Source organism: Plecotus auritus (assembly GCF_963455305.1).
Source record: "Plecotus auritus genome assembly, chromosome: 4".
Taxonomy (NCBI): Eukaryota; Metazoa; Chordata; class Mammalia; order Chiroptera; family Vespertilionidae; genus Plecotus; species Plecotus auritus.
In genome coordinates, this window is record NC_137775.1 from 184070803 (window position 1) to 184088928 (window position 18126).

Consider the following 18126-nt stretch of genomic DNA (forward strand, 5'->3'; position numbering starts at 1 on the left):
GGGGAGGGGAGGGCAGGCCTAGGGGTGTAGGCAGCCACCCCAACAGGAGCTGGGGCCAGATGGAGGGCAGTGACCAAGCCCCTAATAATCAGAGGCAGGGCATGTGAAACGTGGCTCCTGAACACACACGATGTGGCCCGTTTGTAGGGTGCCCAGGAAGGGCCCTTTCCACAGGACCCGGAGCACCACGCCCAGAGCGTGCCTAGGATGGGGGTGGGTGGAGAAGACCAGAGGTCCCGTGGATAGAGCAGAGTTGGAGATGAGGATGGAAATCACGCGTTCTCCTCCTACCAGGGCGCCTGCAGGGTATCCAGCTCCCAGGGGTAAGCAGTAGGGTCCTTGGGGAGGGGACTACAAAGCTGAATGGGGGGGTGTCACTGTGATGGGAGCCGCCTGACAGTGAGGGAGCTTTGCCTCTGCGGAGAGGCCTACTGCCTCCTGCAGTGCTGCAGGAGCGAAGACGCCTCTGTCTTGATAGAGAAGGTATCGCTTTATACTGCAGAGCTGTGAATGGCGCCCTGTGTGCGTGCGGGTGTGGGCGTGCTTACTCCCTTTGTGAATGCACTGCTGGGCACCGTATCAGATGGAAAGGCACGTGTGTAGGTGTGCAGAGTAGACTCATGTACAGCAGTAACTATGCAGATTCGGTATATGCTGATCTGGCCCTGAGGCTGCATTTGAGTATTTCTGCACATAGGTGAGGAGGCTTGGGCTCTTCTCATGGATCTCTCACTTTTACTCCAAGCTTTGCCACCCCGTTCCCACTCTTTTGAACTCCCTGGAAGCATGTCTTTTCTCCTAAGAGTTATCATGGTTCAGGGCAGAGGGCACAGGTCTAAAAAGCCCAGAGACCGGGTATGTGGCCCTGACTCTGCCACAGTCAGCCTGTTCACTTTGAGACAATCATTTCTGTTCTCTGAGCCTCATTTGCTTCATCTGTGAAATGGGGTGCTAACCAGTCCAGTCAACACTTAGAATTTAGGGTTTCAAACCCCTGATCCCACCTCCCTTACTCTGCACAAAGTCCTCCCCTTGCTCATCCTTACCTATCGTCACACCCTGGGGAGGGGGGCGGGCGGAACAGGAAGACTCAGGACTCCCCAGCTCTGAGGAGCTCCCAGGTGGTTCTGAAGATGGGTCTCCCTTCTTCCTGTACCCCAGGCTCCTGGTGGGGGGCGGGGGGAGGCAGCTGCAAGGATTTCTAGAGCTCCTGGAACACAGCTCGAAAACCACGGATTGAGGCAGCCCAACATCATTGCCTTGGTTTCTCGGAGCACCCCCAGGGTTCAGGGTCCAGGCGCATGCGTACCTAGCGAGGCTCTGGATGGCAGTGTTTCTGATGAAGATGCAGCCTCCTGGATGAGAGGCAGGGGATCCGAGCACCTGACCTGCAGCACCTGCTTCTGGAATGGGTGCTGTCCCAGGGAAGTGCAGGCTCTGCTGCCTGGAATGTCCCTGCAGCTGTGCATCTGGGGAAGAGGAGACACTGATGGGGCAATGCGCTTACACACCTTCAGGGGGCTCAGCCTTCCAAGTCTCCCTGATTCTGCCCTGTTGTGTTGGCGGGCCTTCCAGGGGGCCTCCCTCAGGTGCCTGGGCTCCTCCTAGCCTCCCTGGCCAGCTGATGTAGGAAGTAACCAGAGAGCCTTCTGAATCAAACTTGCCTCAGAGCTGCACAGTTTAGGCCTATGGCTCCCACTGGCTTGAGTGAGAAGTGACCCAGCACGTTGCTCCTCTGTGGCAAGAAACCCATTCTCCACAGACTGGCACTCAAGGCCCGTGACACTCTCCAGATGTGAACGACAGAGGCTAATGCACGTAAGGCAGTTAGTCCCCACCCTCTTCATGCCCCGGAGCGTGTAGAAAACACCAGCATTTATATAGCTCCTGGGGACAACAGAATAGGCTGCCTATGATGCCATGGCCCGAGGGACAGTATCTGAGGACCCCTCTACCAGGCTCTGGGCACTGGCGCATGCGGCATTGGGAAGCTCACATGCAAAGCAGTTAGCGGAGGGCCTGCCGCAGTGCTTCTGAACGCTGGCTGCGCATTACTATCCCCTGGGGAGCTTTAAAAAATACTTTTGCTCAGGCCTCACCACAGACCAATTGTCTAATGATCTTGGGTGGGGAGGCGTGTTTAGAGCTCCCCGGGGATTCTACAGCACCAGGAAGGGTTAGAATCACTGGGCCTAGACACGGTGAGCACTCGGCAAATGTCAGCTCTTTGCAATGGACACCTCATGGCAGCTCTTTACAGGCGACGCCTCTGTGTCATGGAAGGTGCTGTTCTTGCCTGTGCAGGGGGAGGGCTGGATTGGGGGGCTGGCGGGCCGGACCTCACAGGGCACTGCTGTTCAGGAGAGATGAATGCTGGGTAGGGCAGCCTGGCATCTATCTCCCTCAGCCAGGTCTCAGCAAATTGAATTAAAACCCATATTTTTTAGCCGCTGCCCGCCTGGCTGGCTGGCTGGCTGTGGAAGGAGCTGAGGCAGTGAGCACCTCAGGGGAGGGAAAGCTGTTGAAGAGACCCCAGCCTCTTCCCGAGGGGGGGAGAAGGCACGCAAGGGGTCCTTCTGGGAGACCATTCCCAAGGCTGATCCCTCGGCCTCTAGTGGCCCTGAAGCCAGGCAGGCAGGCTGAGTAAGGGCGGCTGCCTTGGAAAAAGAGGGAGAGGCTGGCCCTGTCCTGGGGAGGCCCGGTCTGGGGGAAGAGCAGCGGCTGGAGTGTGTCCTGCCCAAGAAGAACCACGGCTGTTTGGAAGGACCACAGCCATAAGCCCGGATGGGCAGAAAGTAGTCCAGGACCAGGAAGCCCAGCCTGGACTCCAGCACGAGGGGGGCAGCCCACCAGGGAGAATGCTGAGGTGGGCACCGGGACACGGGCTTCAGTTCCCAATCCGAAAGTTACCTGTATGTCCTTGGGCTGGTCCTGTGCCCCTTAGGGCTTAGGCACGTCATTCACAGGGAAGGGGACTAGACAAACCCCTGGATCCCAGCTCTGATGTTCATTTTCACATCTCTACGGGCCGATGTTACGAGGTGGGGCTCGCACGAGACCCATCTATAAGAACTGGTGGCCTCTATAGCACCTTGGGGGGATTAGAGAAGTGCCATCCCTCCTCCCCCCCCAGAACTTACTAGAAACCTGTCCTTTTTGGGTGGACTCTGTGTGTCAGGGCTGGTGGGCAGTGGCAGAGCAGGAGCTGGACTTCTAACCCCACTCACCCCTTGGCCACATCCCTTTGTGTGGGGCACAAATTGCACAGTGGTACCTGGAGCCCTGACTGCCCCCTGCTTGTGCTCGGCCAGGATCTCACCCTCTGGCCGGGGCCGTGAAGCAAAGCGAGGCGAGGTGACGGAAAGGCTGTGAGTAGAGCAGGGCTGGGCTTCTGCCCTGGCCGGCTGCTGCCCAGGCAGACAGGAAGGCGTGCCCATGCCAGCCTGCTCACCGCCCACACCATGACATACATCTGCGACGCAGGACAGAGTGCACGGGATACAGGACCCACTGTGGGACCTGGGGAGCTCAGAGGGGGGAAAAGGGAATGAACCTGGAACTGATTGTAAACCTCAGAGCCAAGGCTGGAGTGCCTCCAGCCGCATGGACAGTTCCAGGTGGACTGGCCTGCCGTACTGGACTGATCTCTACCCTGCCTTCCACTCCCCCCCTCTGCCCACCCCTCCGCGTTCCTCACTCCGCGTTTCCCTCCCTCCTGACTCTGAGGCCCCTGCAGCCTCCCCTCCCCTCTAAGGACCGTTCACAGTTTACAGAGCACGTTCACACTCTGCATCTCATTTGATCTTCACAATGCCAGGGCTGTCCAAAGGAAGGAAGCAGGCTCCCAGGGGTTAGGGCAACAAGCCAGGTCCAGAGGCAAGTCCTAGCTGTGTGTCTGACTCTAGCACAGCACCAGGCCCTCCTCTTCCCAGAAGGGGTTCGCTCTTTTTGATGCAGAGGACTGATGTTCTCCTCGACCGGGAAGCTCTCCTGGACAGAAAGGCGTGTGAGTCCTGGTGCTCACACCCAGCAGTGGGGTGTACCAGCGGGGCCAGGGCTCACTATGCAGTAAAAAGAAACCATCGGCCCACTGTGTGGACCCGGGGAACTTCCTCTAGTTTCCATTATGGACTCCTGCTCTATCTCCCGGTCCTCTTTTCCTCAGTTGGATGGGGATCCTTAAGGAAAGACCCCAGTCACGCATCCCTCCTCTTCCCCGAGACTTCCTCAGCAAGGTGGCCAGAGCAAGACTCGGGCCCACAGGGAGGGTGGGCAACAGCTGATGTAAAGGGGGAAGGCCAGAGCCTGGTTGCAGAAGATGAATGTGTGTGTGTGTGTGTGTGTGAGTGTGTGTGTGTGTGCGCGTGCGCGCGTGCGCGCGGGACTCTTGGGATGCTGACGTGTGGGGCAGTGACCAGAGCAGGGATGGCCGGGTGGGGTGGGCAGAGGGTGAATACGTTGTCGGGGAGGGGGTTCTCAAGAGTTGGCTCCACCACCGATCTGGCTGCATCACCTGTTCAGTTCTCTTTATTAAGCCTCGGTTTACCCAGCCATACCGGGAGGAGGTTCAGTAGGATCACTGTATGAGTAGCAATAGGCATTTGTTCTCCAGTGGATAAGTAAGTTCAGGGAAACCTATGGGGTATGTCAAGGCACAGGAAGAAGCTGAGGCTCAAAGCCATCCAGCCACGGGGCCCAGGCTTCCTGAGCTAGCCAGGCTCTGCGAACCCGAGCCAGGAGTCTGACACCACAGCTGCGTCATTTAAGCTGCGGGAGGCCCCCCTGTGTGTCCCTACCACTTTTCTGAACATAGAGGCTTTCTCCAGGAGATCACATTTGATGACACCCAGGCAGGCTCCCCAAAGCCAGCTGATCTTTCAGGCCGGGCTGCGGGGACACAGACCCAGGAGAGTCAGGACTGGCCGGGTAAGGAAGGCTTCGCGGAGGAGGAGGAGCAGACACGGAATCGTGAGGGTGTGGGAGGGAGAAAGAACAGGGCTTTCACGCTCTGGATATCATGGGGAGGATAAAAAGGAGGGCTGTGAACCCTGGGGAAGGCCCCACTCGGAAGCCCCAGCGACAAAGGGGGAGTGGCCCCCCGCATCCTGTCCTCCAGGGTCTGCCTTGCAGCTATCAGCTCTCGCTGGTGTCTCTGCCAGGGCGAATGCGGCGGGCGGGGTCCCGCTCCCCACCTACCACCGCTCCCGGCCTAAGCCCTCCCCCGGGCGCCCATTGGCCTGCACCCCAGCCCCAGCCCCAGCCGGCGGAGCGCGTGGGGAGGGGGGCGGGGGGAGGTGGTGGTCTGTCGCCTCCCTCCTGCCCGCAGCTTGGCGGAGGCGGCGCCTCTCCCGGAGGGCAGACCGGGCTGGGCGGCGTGCGCGCGGGGCGGGAGAGGGACGGCGTGGGCCACCGCGCTCGGGCGGTGACAGCGGCGGCTTTAGGCGAGTGCGGTCCCCACGTACGCACACGCACACGCCTCCGGGCAGGGACCCACGGCCACGGGCGGCCGGCTGAGGCACGCACGCGGACACCCGGGATCGGCGCGCACTCCTTGGCGCACACGCTCCCCGGCCCTGCGCGGCGCAGGGCGCGGACTCGCCGCTGCGCGCCTCCCCGCGGAGTCTGCCCCGGGCCGACCCGCAGCAGCCCGCATCCCCGCAGGCCCCACCGGGAGCAGGTAAGGCCCGCCCTGATGCCCTTGTTTCTCCACAACCTGTCTCCACCCTCCCAGACCCCAGAATCCTCGCCCCTCGGGGACTTCGGACCCCCTCCTCCAGAGCGGGCCAGGGCAGCGCGGGGCCAGCCTCCGAATCTAAAATGAAGCCCCCTCCCGTCACTGCTCCCTTCCAGCGCGACAGTCTGACACCCCCACCTCCACCCCAATGTCTGGGCTGTGCTTGGGGGGACCGATCCCTACAGCCCTTAGGGGGTGGGGTCAACCTAGCTACCTCTCGCCCCTTCCCCTTCCGGTGCCAGAAGAGAGGACCCCGGGTTGGGAACGCACTGCGGCCAGAGGGACCTATAGGACCTGCCTCTCTACTCCCAAGGCACAAGGACGCGCTGCGTGAACTGGGAAGGTGACGCTGAGGGTCCCCGGGTGCTGGATGCCGCAGGTCTCAGGAGGTTTGAGGGCTGAGCAAGCGATGTGCTCGGTAGGAGGTGGGATAGGAGCCAGAATAGAATGCCCCGCTGTGGTGACACATTTGGGATTGTTGCCTCTCGGTTTCCCCGCAGCGTGGAGGGGCTGGGTCAGGATGGTTTTGGTGGTCCCACTGGGAAACGCCATCGGGGCCTGTGGGAGAAGGGCACCTGCCTCCCAGGCTGAAGTGGGCCTGACCGAGACCCCTGCTGCCGCCTTAAAGGCACAGGTTCCTGCGGCAGGGGTAGGAGGAGGGGACCTCATCCTGGCGAGTTGGGGCATCAGAAGGGGCCAGGGTGCCAATGGATGGAGCTAGACGCCCAGAAGAGAGCCCAGCAGAAGCTGATTCTATTTCACATGGAGCTGGGGAGTGGAGCCTGGCCCCTGGAAGGAGCTCAGGCCTCCTTTGGAAGGTGCTGGGGGAGGGGGGTTGATCCCCGCTATCGCTCCAGGCCATGTGCATGCTTTTCATGAAAGTGCGTCAGTTCCCCTTTCTCCACCTCCCCCAGCCTCACAGTGTCCCACGCAGCCCTGGAAACCCACGCAGGCAAAAACAAAACAAAAAACACACGCATGCATTTGGCTTTTCCTGTGAGCAGCCCTGTGTGGTGGGGGGCTGGGTGAAGGGGGCTTGAGATGGATGGGGCTACACACATCTGTGGAGAGCTACCTGCCTTGAGGCTGCCGTTGGGCCCAGGCGGAGAAGCGTCCTGAAGGCCAAGGTAGAGGCATTTGAGTGGCCGTGGACTTCAGAAGGGGATGCAACACTGTTTGAGTCTGGGGGGTGGGGGTGGGTGGGGGAGGGGTAGCAGCAGCACCCAGATTTTCCCAGGAGGCCCCAATCTGAGTTGGGTGCTGGGGGCAGGTGGGCTGTGTTGGTAGAGCCCACAGGTACAGATGAATCGGGCTCCTGATCCCCACTGACCTTGGAGAGGGCAAGCAGAGGTGCCAGTCTGGACACAAGCCGAAATTTGAATGTATAAATTAGAGACAGGCCCTGGGCCAGATCTGCCAACCAATCCATCAACAAGTGTGTGTGGGGTGACCAGGGAGGCAGCCCCTCCCTTCCTCCCCCACCATGGGCAATTCACCCGTGGTTCTGTGTCTGGGACAAGTCCCAGGAGTCTGCCCCCCTCTTCACAATGAGGGGACATGGCTTTGGGGAGTCTCTGGAAGGACCTTTTTCTGCATTCTCAGGGCTAATCAGGCTAAAGACTGGCAGGGGGGTTGAAACTGGAGAAAGCTTCAGAACCCATTTTCTCTCCTGCGGCCACCCTCTCGGCCATGCCCCTACGTTGGGATACTCTCTCAATTTGTGTCGAATAAGCAAACACACAAAATGGGTATTTACCGTCAGCATATGGAACTAAGAGGCTAGGAGAGACAGGCGCGAAGGTGGCTTTCTTTCTGGGGACATGGCCTCAGGTCTCCAGGTCTCTGGCCTCCCGGGGAGGAAGATTTCATTGACCATGGGCTGGCAGTGGCGAAGGAGAGGACAGACGCCTCGTGCTGTCTGCCAGAGGCCAGAGCCAAGGCTCAGCGCAGTACCAGGAAGGGCACCCAGCATGACCCCTACACCTGCGTGACAGTGGGTTTCTCACCCAGGAGGTGTATGAACCGAAGTCCGGTGCCCCAGACAGGGCTGCCTCGGGGATTTTCTACTCAGGGAGGGTAGAGGAATCCGAGTCTGGAGTCTGAATGGCTGGGCCTAGTGGTCCAGCTGCCAGGCAACACGCAGACAGCAAATCAACTGCGATGTGTTTGTACCGAGCCCTGGATGCCGTCACAGGCCCATGGTGACAGCCACCCCCACAGTGACACACAAAGAGGGGGTGACACACAGCTGGGGAAGCATAGAGGCTTCCCGTGACACCTGACAGAGAGCTGGCACAGAACATGCGACAGCAGAAAGACAAAGGGACCCTGGGGCTCTAGATGCACCTGGGACCCCGACGTTTGCCCAAGGAAGGTCACAAGAATCCTCCTAATGCAAGCCCAGGTGCACGGGAACGGATGCAGGAAGTGCGTGCGGCAGGAGACGAGGGCAAGGGCTGGCGACCTTTCTGCAAAGGGCCGGGTCGTCCGTGTTGGAGGCTTCGCTGGCCACATACTGTCACGGCCACGCAGTTCTGCGGTTGCAGCGTAGAAGCAGCCACAGATGCTATGGAAACAAATGGGCATCGCTGTGTTTGATGAGCTTATTTATGGACTGAGATTTTGAATTTCATAGTTTTCATGTGTCGTGAAATGGGAGTCTTTTCATTTTTTTTTCCTGACCCTTTGAAACTGTAAACATCATTCTTGGCTCACTGGCTGTCCAAAACGGGGTGACGGGCTGGATCTGACCCGCCGGAGGGGCTGCCAAGATCTGGGCTGGAAGGGAGAGGGGGTGTAAGAGGTTGAAGAATGGAGGAGCTGAGTGCTAAGGGCTGGAGCTTCCCTGGGGGGGAGCCTGGGATGCCACCCTCCACTCAGCCTGGAGCTCAGAGGGCCCCTCTGTTTCATGGGTCCGTGCTCGGAGAGGCTCCCCACCTGGCCTGAGCGCCCCACCCCAGACGGGCCTCCACTATGTCCATGTGATGGATCTCCCACTCTGAGGACCCCTGGAGACCACATTCAGGACTGAAAACAAACCAGCATCACATCCCTGGGGTTCACCGGAGCCTCCTTTCCCATTCACCCTGTGCCCAGGTTTGTGCCCGCCTCCACCAGGAGGGCGGCCACAGGGAAACCTGTGTGCCCCCCTGGAAGCGGGGGTGAGGTGCTGCTGTTCCACTGTGGGGGCGCCCAGGAGGCTAAAGAATGCCTGGAAAGACACTTTGGAAAGATAGTAGAGCTTCTCCCCAGGGACCTGCTGGAGAGGGGGGAGTGTCCCATCCCAGGAGCAGGGCCATCTTCAGCTGCGGTGCTGTAGAAAGGGTGCTGCAGGGCGTGGGGCAGTGGGGGGTGGCTGAAGGGTCTCTGAGGAAAGTGGGGAGCCCGGTGAGTCACCACTGGCCCGGTGTGCTGACGGATGATGCTGTTTTCGTGTGTGTGTCTGGCAAAGTGGCTCATCCGAGGACTCGGCTGCTCTTGTCAGTTCCCCACCCAGGTCTGTCGTTGTGCTGATGGGGCCTGAGGAGGGCAGGCCTCCCCGAATCTGGATGGGGAAGCGGACTCCCTTCCAGCCCAGATATCTGTCACACACCCGTTCCTGCCAGGCTGGGGGGCCACACTCTGCACTGGGGACTTTGGGAAGTGTCGCCCCCTCTCTGGCCTGTTTCCCCACAGGTAACTCAGTACCACTGGGAGGTGGCTTTTAAAGTCCATTTGAGGTCGGAAATGCTGTGCTTATAGCTGCATCTTCCTAAGGAGCGAAGTGTGGGCAGGGTGCAGCAGCAGGCCTGACCAGTCCCCAAGGGCGTGAGAAGGGCCACTCGTGGGGTATCAGTGGGTTTTGAGCTGATCTTCCTTTCAGCAGTAGGAGCGGAGGGATGGAGTGCACACCTTGGGAGCCAGGTGGCTTGGGTTCACTTCCGAGCTCTACCACGTATTTGCTGTGTGACCTTAGGGACGTTGCGTAGCCTCTCTGTGCCTCAGTGACCCCAGCTATCGAGTGAGGATAATGCTAGTAACTACTTCACAGGTTTGAGTAGGTGAAACGAGTTAATGAGTACTTATTGCTTGGAAGCGCGCCTGACACATACTGAATGTTTAATAAATGTTAGTCATTAGTAAAGAAAGGTGCAGCTGGCCTGCTGTTTCCATTTTGGATGTGACACAGGGCTGAACGCAAGTGGTAAGAGAATAATAATAGTTAGCATATGTATAGTCCTCACTGGGAGCCAGGCTAATACTATAGACGCCATAGTTTCCCTTATATCAATTGGTTGATGTCTCACAGCAATGTCTATGAGGTAGATATTACTATTATTCCCATTTTACGGATAATCCAATAGAAGTACAGAAGAGCTAAGTGGCTTGTCCCTAAGTCCACCAGAGTAAATGTCAGGAGATAGGGGTTCTTGTCCTCAGATCAGGTGCTAAATTGCCCCAGCAGAGCCTGGACCCAAGAGCGAGCCTGGGAAGGTCAGTGACCAGGTCATCCTGACCACTGTGTGGCTGGGCCAAAGGGCCCACGCCCACCCTGAAGAAGGGGAAAGTCCCACCCCAGGCTGCAGTAGCAGGGCCCTGACCTGTGAGGGGGTCACTGGCAGCTGGGGGGAGTCAGAGGAGGGAGGCAGTCCGGATGAGGAGCAGCAGCCGCTGGCAGGGCGGTGGCTGGCGGACCCAGTGTGGCATCTACAGGACAGAAGAGCCATTTGCATGGCCCAGGGAGTACCAGGTTTGGGGCAGGTGGTCTGATATTGTAAACTCTGAGAGCGGTCCAGCAAGGGTGCTGGGAGGGGCTGAGAGGTCGCCATCTTGGAGAGTTTGCAGTGACCCTTGAGGTCCCCAGTGGAGGTGGGGGCGTGGGAAGGCCAGGGCTTGGGAGCTTTTGCTGGTGTGTCCACACCCAGTTGGGCAGGGGTGGATGCAGTGGGGGGAGGGTGAATATGTGAGGACAACAGTGGGCTAAGAGAATAAATCATGAATGTTGGCATCACAAGGAAAAATTGTGTAACTAGGTGATGGATGTTTACCCGACTTATGTGGCAATCATTTGCAATATATAGCTATTGAATCATGATGTGGTATGCTTGAAGCTAATATAATGTTCCATATCAATTACATCTCAATAAAAGAAAGAGAGAGGGGACAATAGTGGGAATCGGGAACCTGGCCAGGTCTAGTTCCACAGCAGGCTCGTGTTGAGAGGATCCCACCCGTCCACCCTGTGTCCCTGGGCTTTGGCCCCACCTGCTCCTGGCTCACCTCGTGGCCTGAGCAGCCCGGTGACGAAGCAGGGCGCTGGGGGGTAGTGGGTCTCCAGCGTGTGTTCAGTCCACTGCCGCGGTGGCTGCGGAGCTGCCCTGCCGGGAGCGGGGTGAGCACCTGCCTGTCCGCCTCCCCGCGTGAACATGTGTGTGTGCACATGCACAGGCCTGGAATGCGTATGTCTGCGTGTGTCCCTCCTGCATCAGAATCCAGACAGATCTCGTTGCCTCTACATAGCTGAGTGCCTTTGCGCATGAGTGTGTGTAAGTGTGTGTTATGATACCTGTCACTGGTCTGATAAACATACCAGTGCGACTGCATCGGCACACATCTCTGTTCTCGGTTGGGTGAGCGTGCTTCTGCATTGCTGGGAAAGTGTGTGTGTGTGTGTGTGTGTGTGTGTGTGTGTGTGGTGGTCTGTCAGCCCCTGAAGGCATCTCCTCCTCTCCTCCTTTGTGTATTCCACACAGGGCTGTTTGTATGTATTTTGTGTTGATGCTTTCAAGTGGGTGCCCTGGGGATAAATGTCTTTATGATCTTCTCTGTGGACCTGTGTGTGTGTGTGTGTGTGTGTGTGTGTGTGTGTGTGTGTGTGGGAGAGAGAGAGAGAGAGAATCGGGCATCAGCCAGTCCTCAATACACTAACCCCTTGCTTGCCAGCTGCCACCTGCTTGCCCTGTAGAACAGCCAGAGCCAAGGAAGCCTCTCTCCGTTCGGGGCTCGCACTCTTGGTGCTGATGAAGGTTAAACAGGTTCATGGTTCTGCTCTATGTGAGAGTCGTCTGGAGAGCTTTAATCAGCCCTGACGCCCGCCCGGGCCCTAGAGCTCCCTGCTCAGTTGGGCAGGGCCATTTTAAACACACCTCAGCGGTTCGGGGGTGGGGGCAGTGGAGAGAGGGCAGGTTGAGCGCAGGGCTAATAGGTCAGAGCGCATCTTGGGACCAGAGTCGGCCCAGGCTGCTGGCCTCTGGGCCAGAGGGGCTGACAGAGGTACTGGAGGCCTTGTCTTGCGTGGAGGCCTCCCTGACTTTTCACCTCACCATCCTTTGGCCTACGTGCGAGAGAGTCAGCTCCAGATCTCAAGAGACCTCTGCCTATGGTTCTCCTCGGAGCCCTCTGCTGGCGGGGAGAGCCAGCCTCCTGCATGTGCTGAGGGTGGGCCAGGCTTTCCCGTGGTCCCGCCAGGCATGTCAGACAGGGCCTGGAGCTCCCCAGGGATAGTGGAGGTGACCGAGCCTCTGGGGACCGCTAATGCCAGGTCATCCAGAGGCAGCCTGTGACAGCAGGGATGGGAGAGCCCTGTGCACAGCTGGCACCCAGGGGTGCTGGCCAGGGACTGCCCAGCCCGGGTAGTCTTTCCTGAACCACAGGGCAGGGGCTGGGCCGGCTTCCCCTTGGCCACTGGGCTTTTCAGAGCGTCTCTTGGGGGTACCAAGGCCTCCTTGAGCGTCTCTGAGTGGGCCCTAAGCAGGCAGAGCAGCGGGGGGCTACGATGGGCCCCTTTCATGGAGCCTGCCTGTGGCTATTTGTCTTTCTGCTTTGGGTGCTTGTTGTCCCCCCAATTTAGCGTGGAGGGGCTGAGGGCAGCTTGGAGGGGCAGAGAGAAAGAGGAAGGGAGGGAGGCATGGGTGGGCAGAGAGCCTGGGCACAATGGCCCTAGGGCAGTGGTCGGCAAACTGCAGCTCGCTAGCCACATGCGGCTCGCAAGCCACGGTTTGCCACTCTGTTGACTAATGAGTTTGCTGACCATTGCCCTAGGGTAACAGCAGATCTGCCCACGGGTGGGGTGTGCAAGGCTAGTGGTCCGGATGTAGCCCCCATGGGCCTCCTGAACCAGGCACCTGTGGGTTAGGGGTGACCCTGACACGGGCCTACTCAATCATTATGTAATTGAATCGTAATAAACATACTTTTTAAATGACTGAGCAGTGTTGCATTGTATGGCTGTGCCGGGCCTGTTCACAGCGCCTGCGGGATGGAGGCCTTGTGGCCCATGCTTTGTGTGGCTGCTGTTGTAAGTGGTGCTGCAGTGAGTAACGTTGCCGCCAATTTCTGTTCGCGTGCAAACGTTTCTCCAGGATAGAGACTTCCAGGTGCGGAGTTCCCGGGTCGATGGGACTATGTGCTAACGATCAATTTTAGAGGCAGACCAGACTCATCCCCTGCCACTGGCGGGCCGCCCCAGCCTCTTCACCCGACTCCCCGCACACTGTCCGCCTCAGGCCTGGAGGACCTGGAGCACCTGGAGCCCCGGCAGCGCGGAGGCCCCGCTCCCTCGGCTGCCACTGTGTTGTGCATGTCGGCGGTGAGGGCTCTGTCCTGGAGGCCCAGCGGGCGGAGGCCAGCGCAGGAGGCCGTGGGGTTAGGGGACCAGCGCGGCAGCTGGAACCAAGCGGCCTTCCGTGAGTGAGCAAGTTAGAGGTGCGCTCCTTTCTCACGCAGCAGCCTGGAGCTGGGGTGGCCCCGCTCCAGGAGCTCCCCCAGGCATCCTGGTGCCCCCCGGAGTGTTGCCCCCACCGCTCAGGGGTTATCCTGGCTGCCCTGTCAAAGCGGGTGGGTCTGGCGTTGGGAAGGGCGTAGACAGGGGTGGGCAAACTTTTTGACTCGAGTGCCACAATGGGTTCTTAAACTGGACCGGAGGGCCGGAACAAAAGCATGGATGCAGTGTTTGTGTGAACTAATATAAATTCAAAGTAAAGGAGCGGAGGGGAGAGCAAGAGAACCCTCCGCTCTTTCGGCTCCGCGGGCCGGATAGAACAGCCGAACGGGCCGGATCTGGCCCGCGGGCCATAGTTTGCCCACGGCTGGCGTAGGAGCAGGGTGAGAGTGTGTGATGCTGTTTGGACAAGTGGCCCATGTCACTGCCGCCCCTTCCATAGGTGGGAACTTTCACGTGCCCTCACCTGAGCAAGAGGGACAGGCGGGCACACGTGTGACAGCTAAAGCTGTCGCTGTGGAGAGAGATGGGGGAGGCAGCGCCTGCCGCATGGAGAAGGCCACCCACACGTCCCAGTGGTCCAGTGGGGGCCTGCGCCCGTGTGCTCCCACCCTGTGCCCTGTGCCTAGCCGATGTGGGTGCTCAGCAGGTGGCTGTGGGACAGAGAAAAAAGAACAGCCTGGATGAAGGCATGAGGGGTTCCCCGTGGAGTCTGAGAGCCTTGCCGCAGGAAGGGGAGGCGGTCGGGGGGAGGGCAGGCTGTCCCGCAGGACTCATGCCTTTCTTTTCTTTCGAACCCTAGGCACCTTGGGGCTGACCAGCGGCTGCTCTGAGTGGGAAGCGAGTGGTGCTGGCCTGAGCCTCCTTGTGGCTGAGAAGCGCCATGGCCAGCATCATATGGGCCTCCCTGGCTGCTCTGCTGCTGCTGCCTCTGGTAAGGCCCCAGGTCCATACCCTATCCCCGCGCCCCCATCAGCTGGAGCCCCCAGCTCACCTGAGCCCCCACCCCAGAGAACCCTGTCTTTGGGTGCCCTCAGCTGGTATCTCTGCCAGCATCCCCACTGGACCATCCAGCACTTCTGTGAATTAGAAAGGGTGTCCCATCCTCAAGACCTTCAACTGACTTGGCCAGAAATCCTTACACAGTTTACGAATGTATCGCGATGCTGACGTGGGGCAGTCTTCTGAGCTGTGCATCCTGCGCACCATGCAGGACCCTGGCCGGGCTGCAGAAGGTTCTTTGACCCCAGGCCCCTGTTCCAGCTCAGAGCTCAGGAGCCTGCTTCTCTGCTCATGTCTCTCCCAGAGTGAGGGCAGTGGGGAGGGCTCCAGGCCTTGGCCCCCGCCCCGAGCTGGGACTTCACACCAGCACTGGCTCTAGCGGTCTCCGAGCCCTGGATCCGAGCCCCGCCTCTGCCCTGCCTCACCATGTGGCCACAGACAGCCTGTCCCCCACCCTGCAAGCCGTCTGCACCTCTGTGAACAGTCGGGGCTAGACCGAGCACGGCCCTTGCCGCTCAGATGCCTTGTGCCTGCCTCCGTGCTCCCGACATCCCCTTACTGAACTGCTCCTGCCCCCGAATTTTGAGTTAGTGGCTACAGCCACGCCAGGGCTTTGAAGTTACTTGCTCCTGTGCATGAATCCAGCCTCTGCCGCTAACCAGCTGTGGGCCTTGGGCAGGAGTTTCTTAGCTTCTGTGAGCCTTAGTTTCCTCTTCTGTAAAATGGGGCAAGAGTAAATGGGAGTGGTTCATAGGCCCACGGAATGCTGCCACTGCTCCCTCACCTGTACCTCCTTCCCCAGCCCCCAGAGGAGAGAGACAATGAGCTATCAGCCCCTCCTCTCCCTCAGCCCCTGCTGGCCCCCCTAAAGTGCAACAGTAGCCTTGTGGCCTCTGGAGCTACACTGCCTGGGGCCAAATCCTGGCTGTATAGTCTACTAAGCTGTGTGGCTTTAAGCAAGTTACTTAACATCTCTGGGCGTAAGTTTCACATGTGTAAAATGAGAAACGGCAAAAATACTGCCTACCTTGTCCTCTGGATATATATGTATACACATATAGTATGTGACGGAATAGCACATGTAGGTCGTAAAGTGCTATATATGCGCTTGCTGCTGTTTTTATAAGATTTAGAAACTGAGGCCCAGGGTCAGGGTGGGATCCACCCAAGGCCACACATTGAGTTGGTAAAGAACCTCGTGGTGTCGGTGACAGAGTGGATGCCAGGGTCCCTGCTGGCCCTGAAGTCTCTGTCACTATCCTCATCCTGCTTCTGCCCCTCCCCCCTGGCCCCAGGGCTTAGGGAAAGTGCTTATAGTGAGCCTTGCTGCTCCCTCCCACCATCCCTCCTGTTCCCTGCAGACGGCCGCCATGCACTCCGACTGCATGTTCAAGCAGGAGCAGGTCCTGTGCCTGGAGAAGATCCGGAAGGCCAACGAGCTGATGGGCTTGAACGCCTCCTCCCTTGGTGAGCAGGCTGGCGGGGAGGACATGGTATCCCAGCACATGCATAGCCGTTAAAACTGGTGCCCCAGCCTGCGGCCACCTTGGGAAGAAAGGTGGAGGGGACGGGTCCCTGGGTCCTTCAGAGAGCCCTGTGGGGCAGGGGAGTCCTGGATCTGCTCTGGGCAGCGACGCAGGGCTGCCCTCCTTGGGGACAGCCTGCCCTGGATGCCTCCCTGTGGGAGGGCTGTTCTGGGTGGCTGGGTATAGCTGCCTTAGATCCCAGGGGGCTGGGCTAGAGCTGGGTTTGGCTGTCAGAGAGCTCATGAGCAGGCGGCCTGGGCCTGGCGGCAGCAGGGATACAGCTGCTGCGGGCGCCCGAGCTGTGGGCAACCCCAAGCAGGAGGTGCGGGGCCCTTTCCACCTCCTCCGCTCACTCCACCAGAAGCCAGAGACAGGCAGCAGCGGGGACCCTGCCTCGGCCTGTCTGGGCAGTACTTCTCCCAGGGCTGCCCTTAGCCTGGGGCGGGGTGCTGCCTCCTCTGCGGGAGGGGCCTCGCACGGCAGCAGAGTTAGCAGCCTTAGCTTCCCCATCAGATGCCATGGCTCCCCTGATCCCAGTGACAACCCAGGATGCCTCGTAACATTTCCAAATGTCCCCAGGCAGTGGCGTGGCCCTGGCTGAGAACCAGGGGTCCTGTGTGGCCCCCTCCTCCTAACTCCCTCGCTCTGCAGAGAGGACACTGAGGCCCCCAGGGAAAGGGCACCCTGGACTTCCCGATTCCCAGCGACCAGGGCGAGGGTCTGTGTGGGAAGCCAGGGACTTGGGGGTGGGGGCATCCCCGGAGGCCTGGCCAGCCTCACTGACACCTCAGTCGCTGGAGGGTGGCGCTCTCTTCCCAGACTAGAAGGATCCACCTCTCCCTCTGGATCCTCCCTGTTTATAGGGAGCTCTTCTGAGCACCATCTGTTTAAATACTCGATTAATCTGCAGCCCAGTTATGTGTAACGGTCCCTCCAGGCCAAGCTCCCCGGCCAGACAGTGAACATTAACTGCTAATGGAGCTGCTCCGGCCATGCTGGACTCGCCCGCCCTCCAGCCGAGCTCTGGCTTAACCCTCACCGAGGCTGGAAGTGGATTCTAGGCCTCACCAGCCAGGGAAACTGAGGCAAGAGCCCCAAACAGGTGCCCAGCTGCAGAAGACCAAAATAATATCTGGTCCAAGGCTCTGGTCTAGGGGATGGGAAATGGGGCCGTGAGGTGGACCGGGAGCCCAGGTGTCCTGCCTCCTAGCCCCGGGGCCGTTGTTCCTGCATCACAGGAGTCAGGGCCATGTGGGATGGGGCATAAGAAGCATCCAGGAGGGAAGGGTAGAGGTGGGAGGCGGGGCTATTGCACAGAAGTTTGTGGAGCCCCAGCTGGGGAAGCACAAGAAGGCTAGCCCCCAGGGGCGACGTGAGCGTGAGACGGAGGTGAGGATGGACACCCTCCCAGGAGGGGGCAGGCAGGTGCTGGGGAGAGGATTGCACCCAGGTGTGCTCAGGAGAGGAAGAGAGGAATTCTGGGAGGGTTCATGGACAAGACGGTATTTATACTCGGTCCGTGGTTCTCAAACCTTGCTGCCCATCAGAATTACCAGGAGCTTTTAGGACAATGTGCTCACGCTATAGTCCAAACCAGAACCACAGTCCCTCACAGTCATCGTGACTGTAAAGGCTCCGAGGCGGCGCTGACCAGAAGCTGGTCTGAGAACCGCTGAGTTAGGCCCTAGGGACCAGTAGGCCCTGACGGCAGGTGAGAGCTGAGGGGTGGGTGGGTGGGTGGGGAGAACGTCCTCGGTGGGGGCACCACAACAGCAAGAGGGGGGATCCTCTTTCCTGCTCTGTGCCTCAGAAGCTCCACTATTCAAATGAGCAGGTGGAACGAACCATATTAGCCAATACTTCTATAGGGTTTCCATTTGCCAGGCACTGTACTACTGCTTTTCTCCCACTGCAGCAACCTAGAGGCAGGCTCTATTACTACCCCTGTCTTACAGATGAAGACACAGAGGCACCTGCACCCCTTAAATCCTTGTCCCTCCCTGGTCCCAGGACCTCCACAGAACTCCAGGTGGTAATGTGCATAGTGGCCTCCAGGGGGAAGCTGAGGGACAGGGTCAGGCTGGGGAGGCATGGGAGCCGAGCAGGCAGGTGAAGGAGGAGGATGCACCGGCAAGGTGGTGGAGAGCGAGAGCAAGCCCCCTGGC

General features: G+C 59.3%; 1 protein-coding gene across 8 annotated transcripts in view; it reads left to right on the forward strand.

The window, feature by feature from the left end:
• The first annotated feature begins 5329 nt into the window (after nucleotides 1-5329).
• ADCYAP1R1 (ADCYAP receptor type I) overlaps nucleotides 5330-18126 on the forward strand; it is a 42298-nt gene continuing 29501 nt past the window's right edge. For 2 of the 8 annotated variants that reach the window (XM_080663738.1, XM_080663739.1), the window contains exons 1-3: nucleotides 5390-5677; nucleotides 14236-14367; nucleotides 15797-15902. In XM_080663738.1, the coding sequence (XP_080519864.1) occupies nucleotides 14317-14367; nucleotides 15797-15902 (157 nt within the window). In that variant the 5' untranslated portion in view covers nucleotides 5390-5677; nucleotides 14236-14316. Of the gene's footprint in view, nucleotides 5678-5976; nucleotides 6114-14235; nucleotides 14368-15796; nucleotides 15903-18126 lie in introns of those variants that run through there. The other 6 variants (XM_080663741.1, XM_080663736.1, XM_080663735.1 and 3 more) reach the window with 5 other exon arrangements.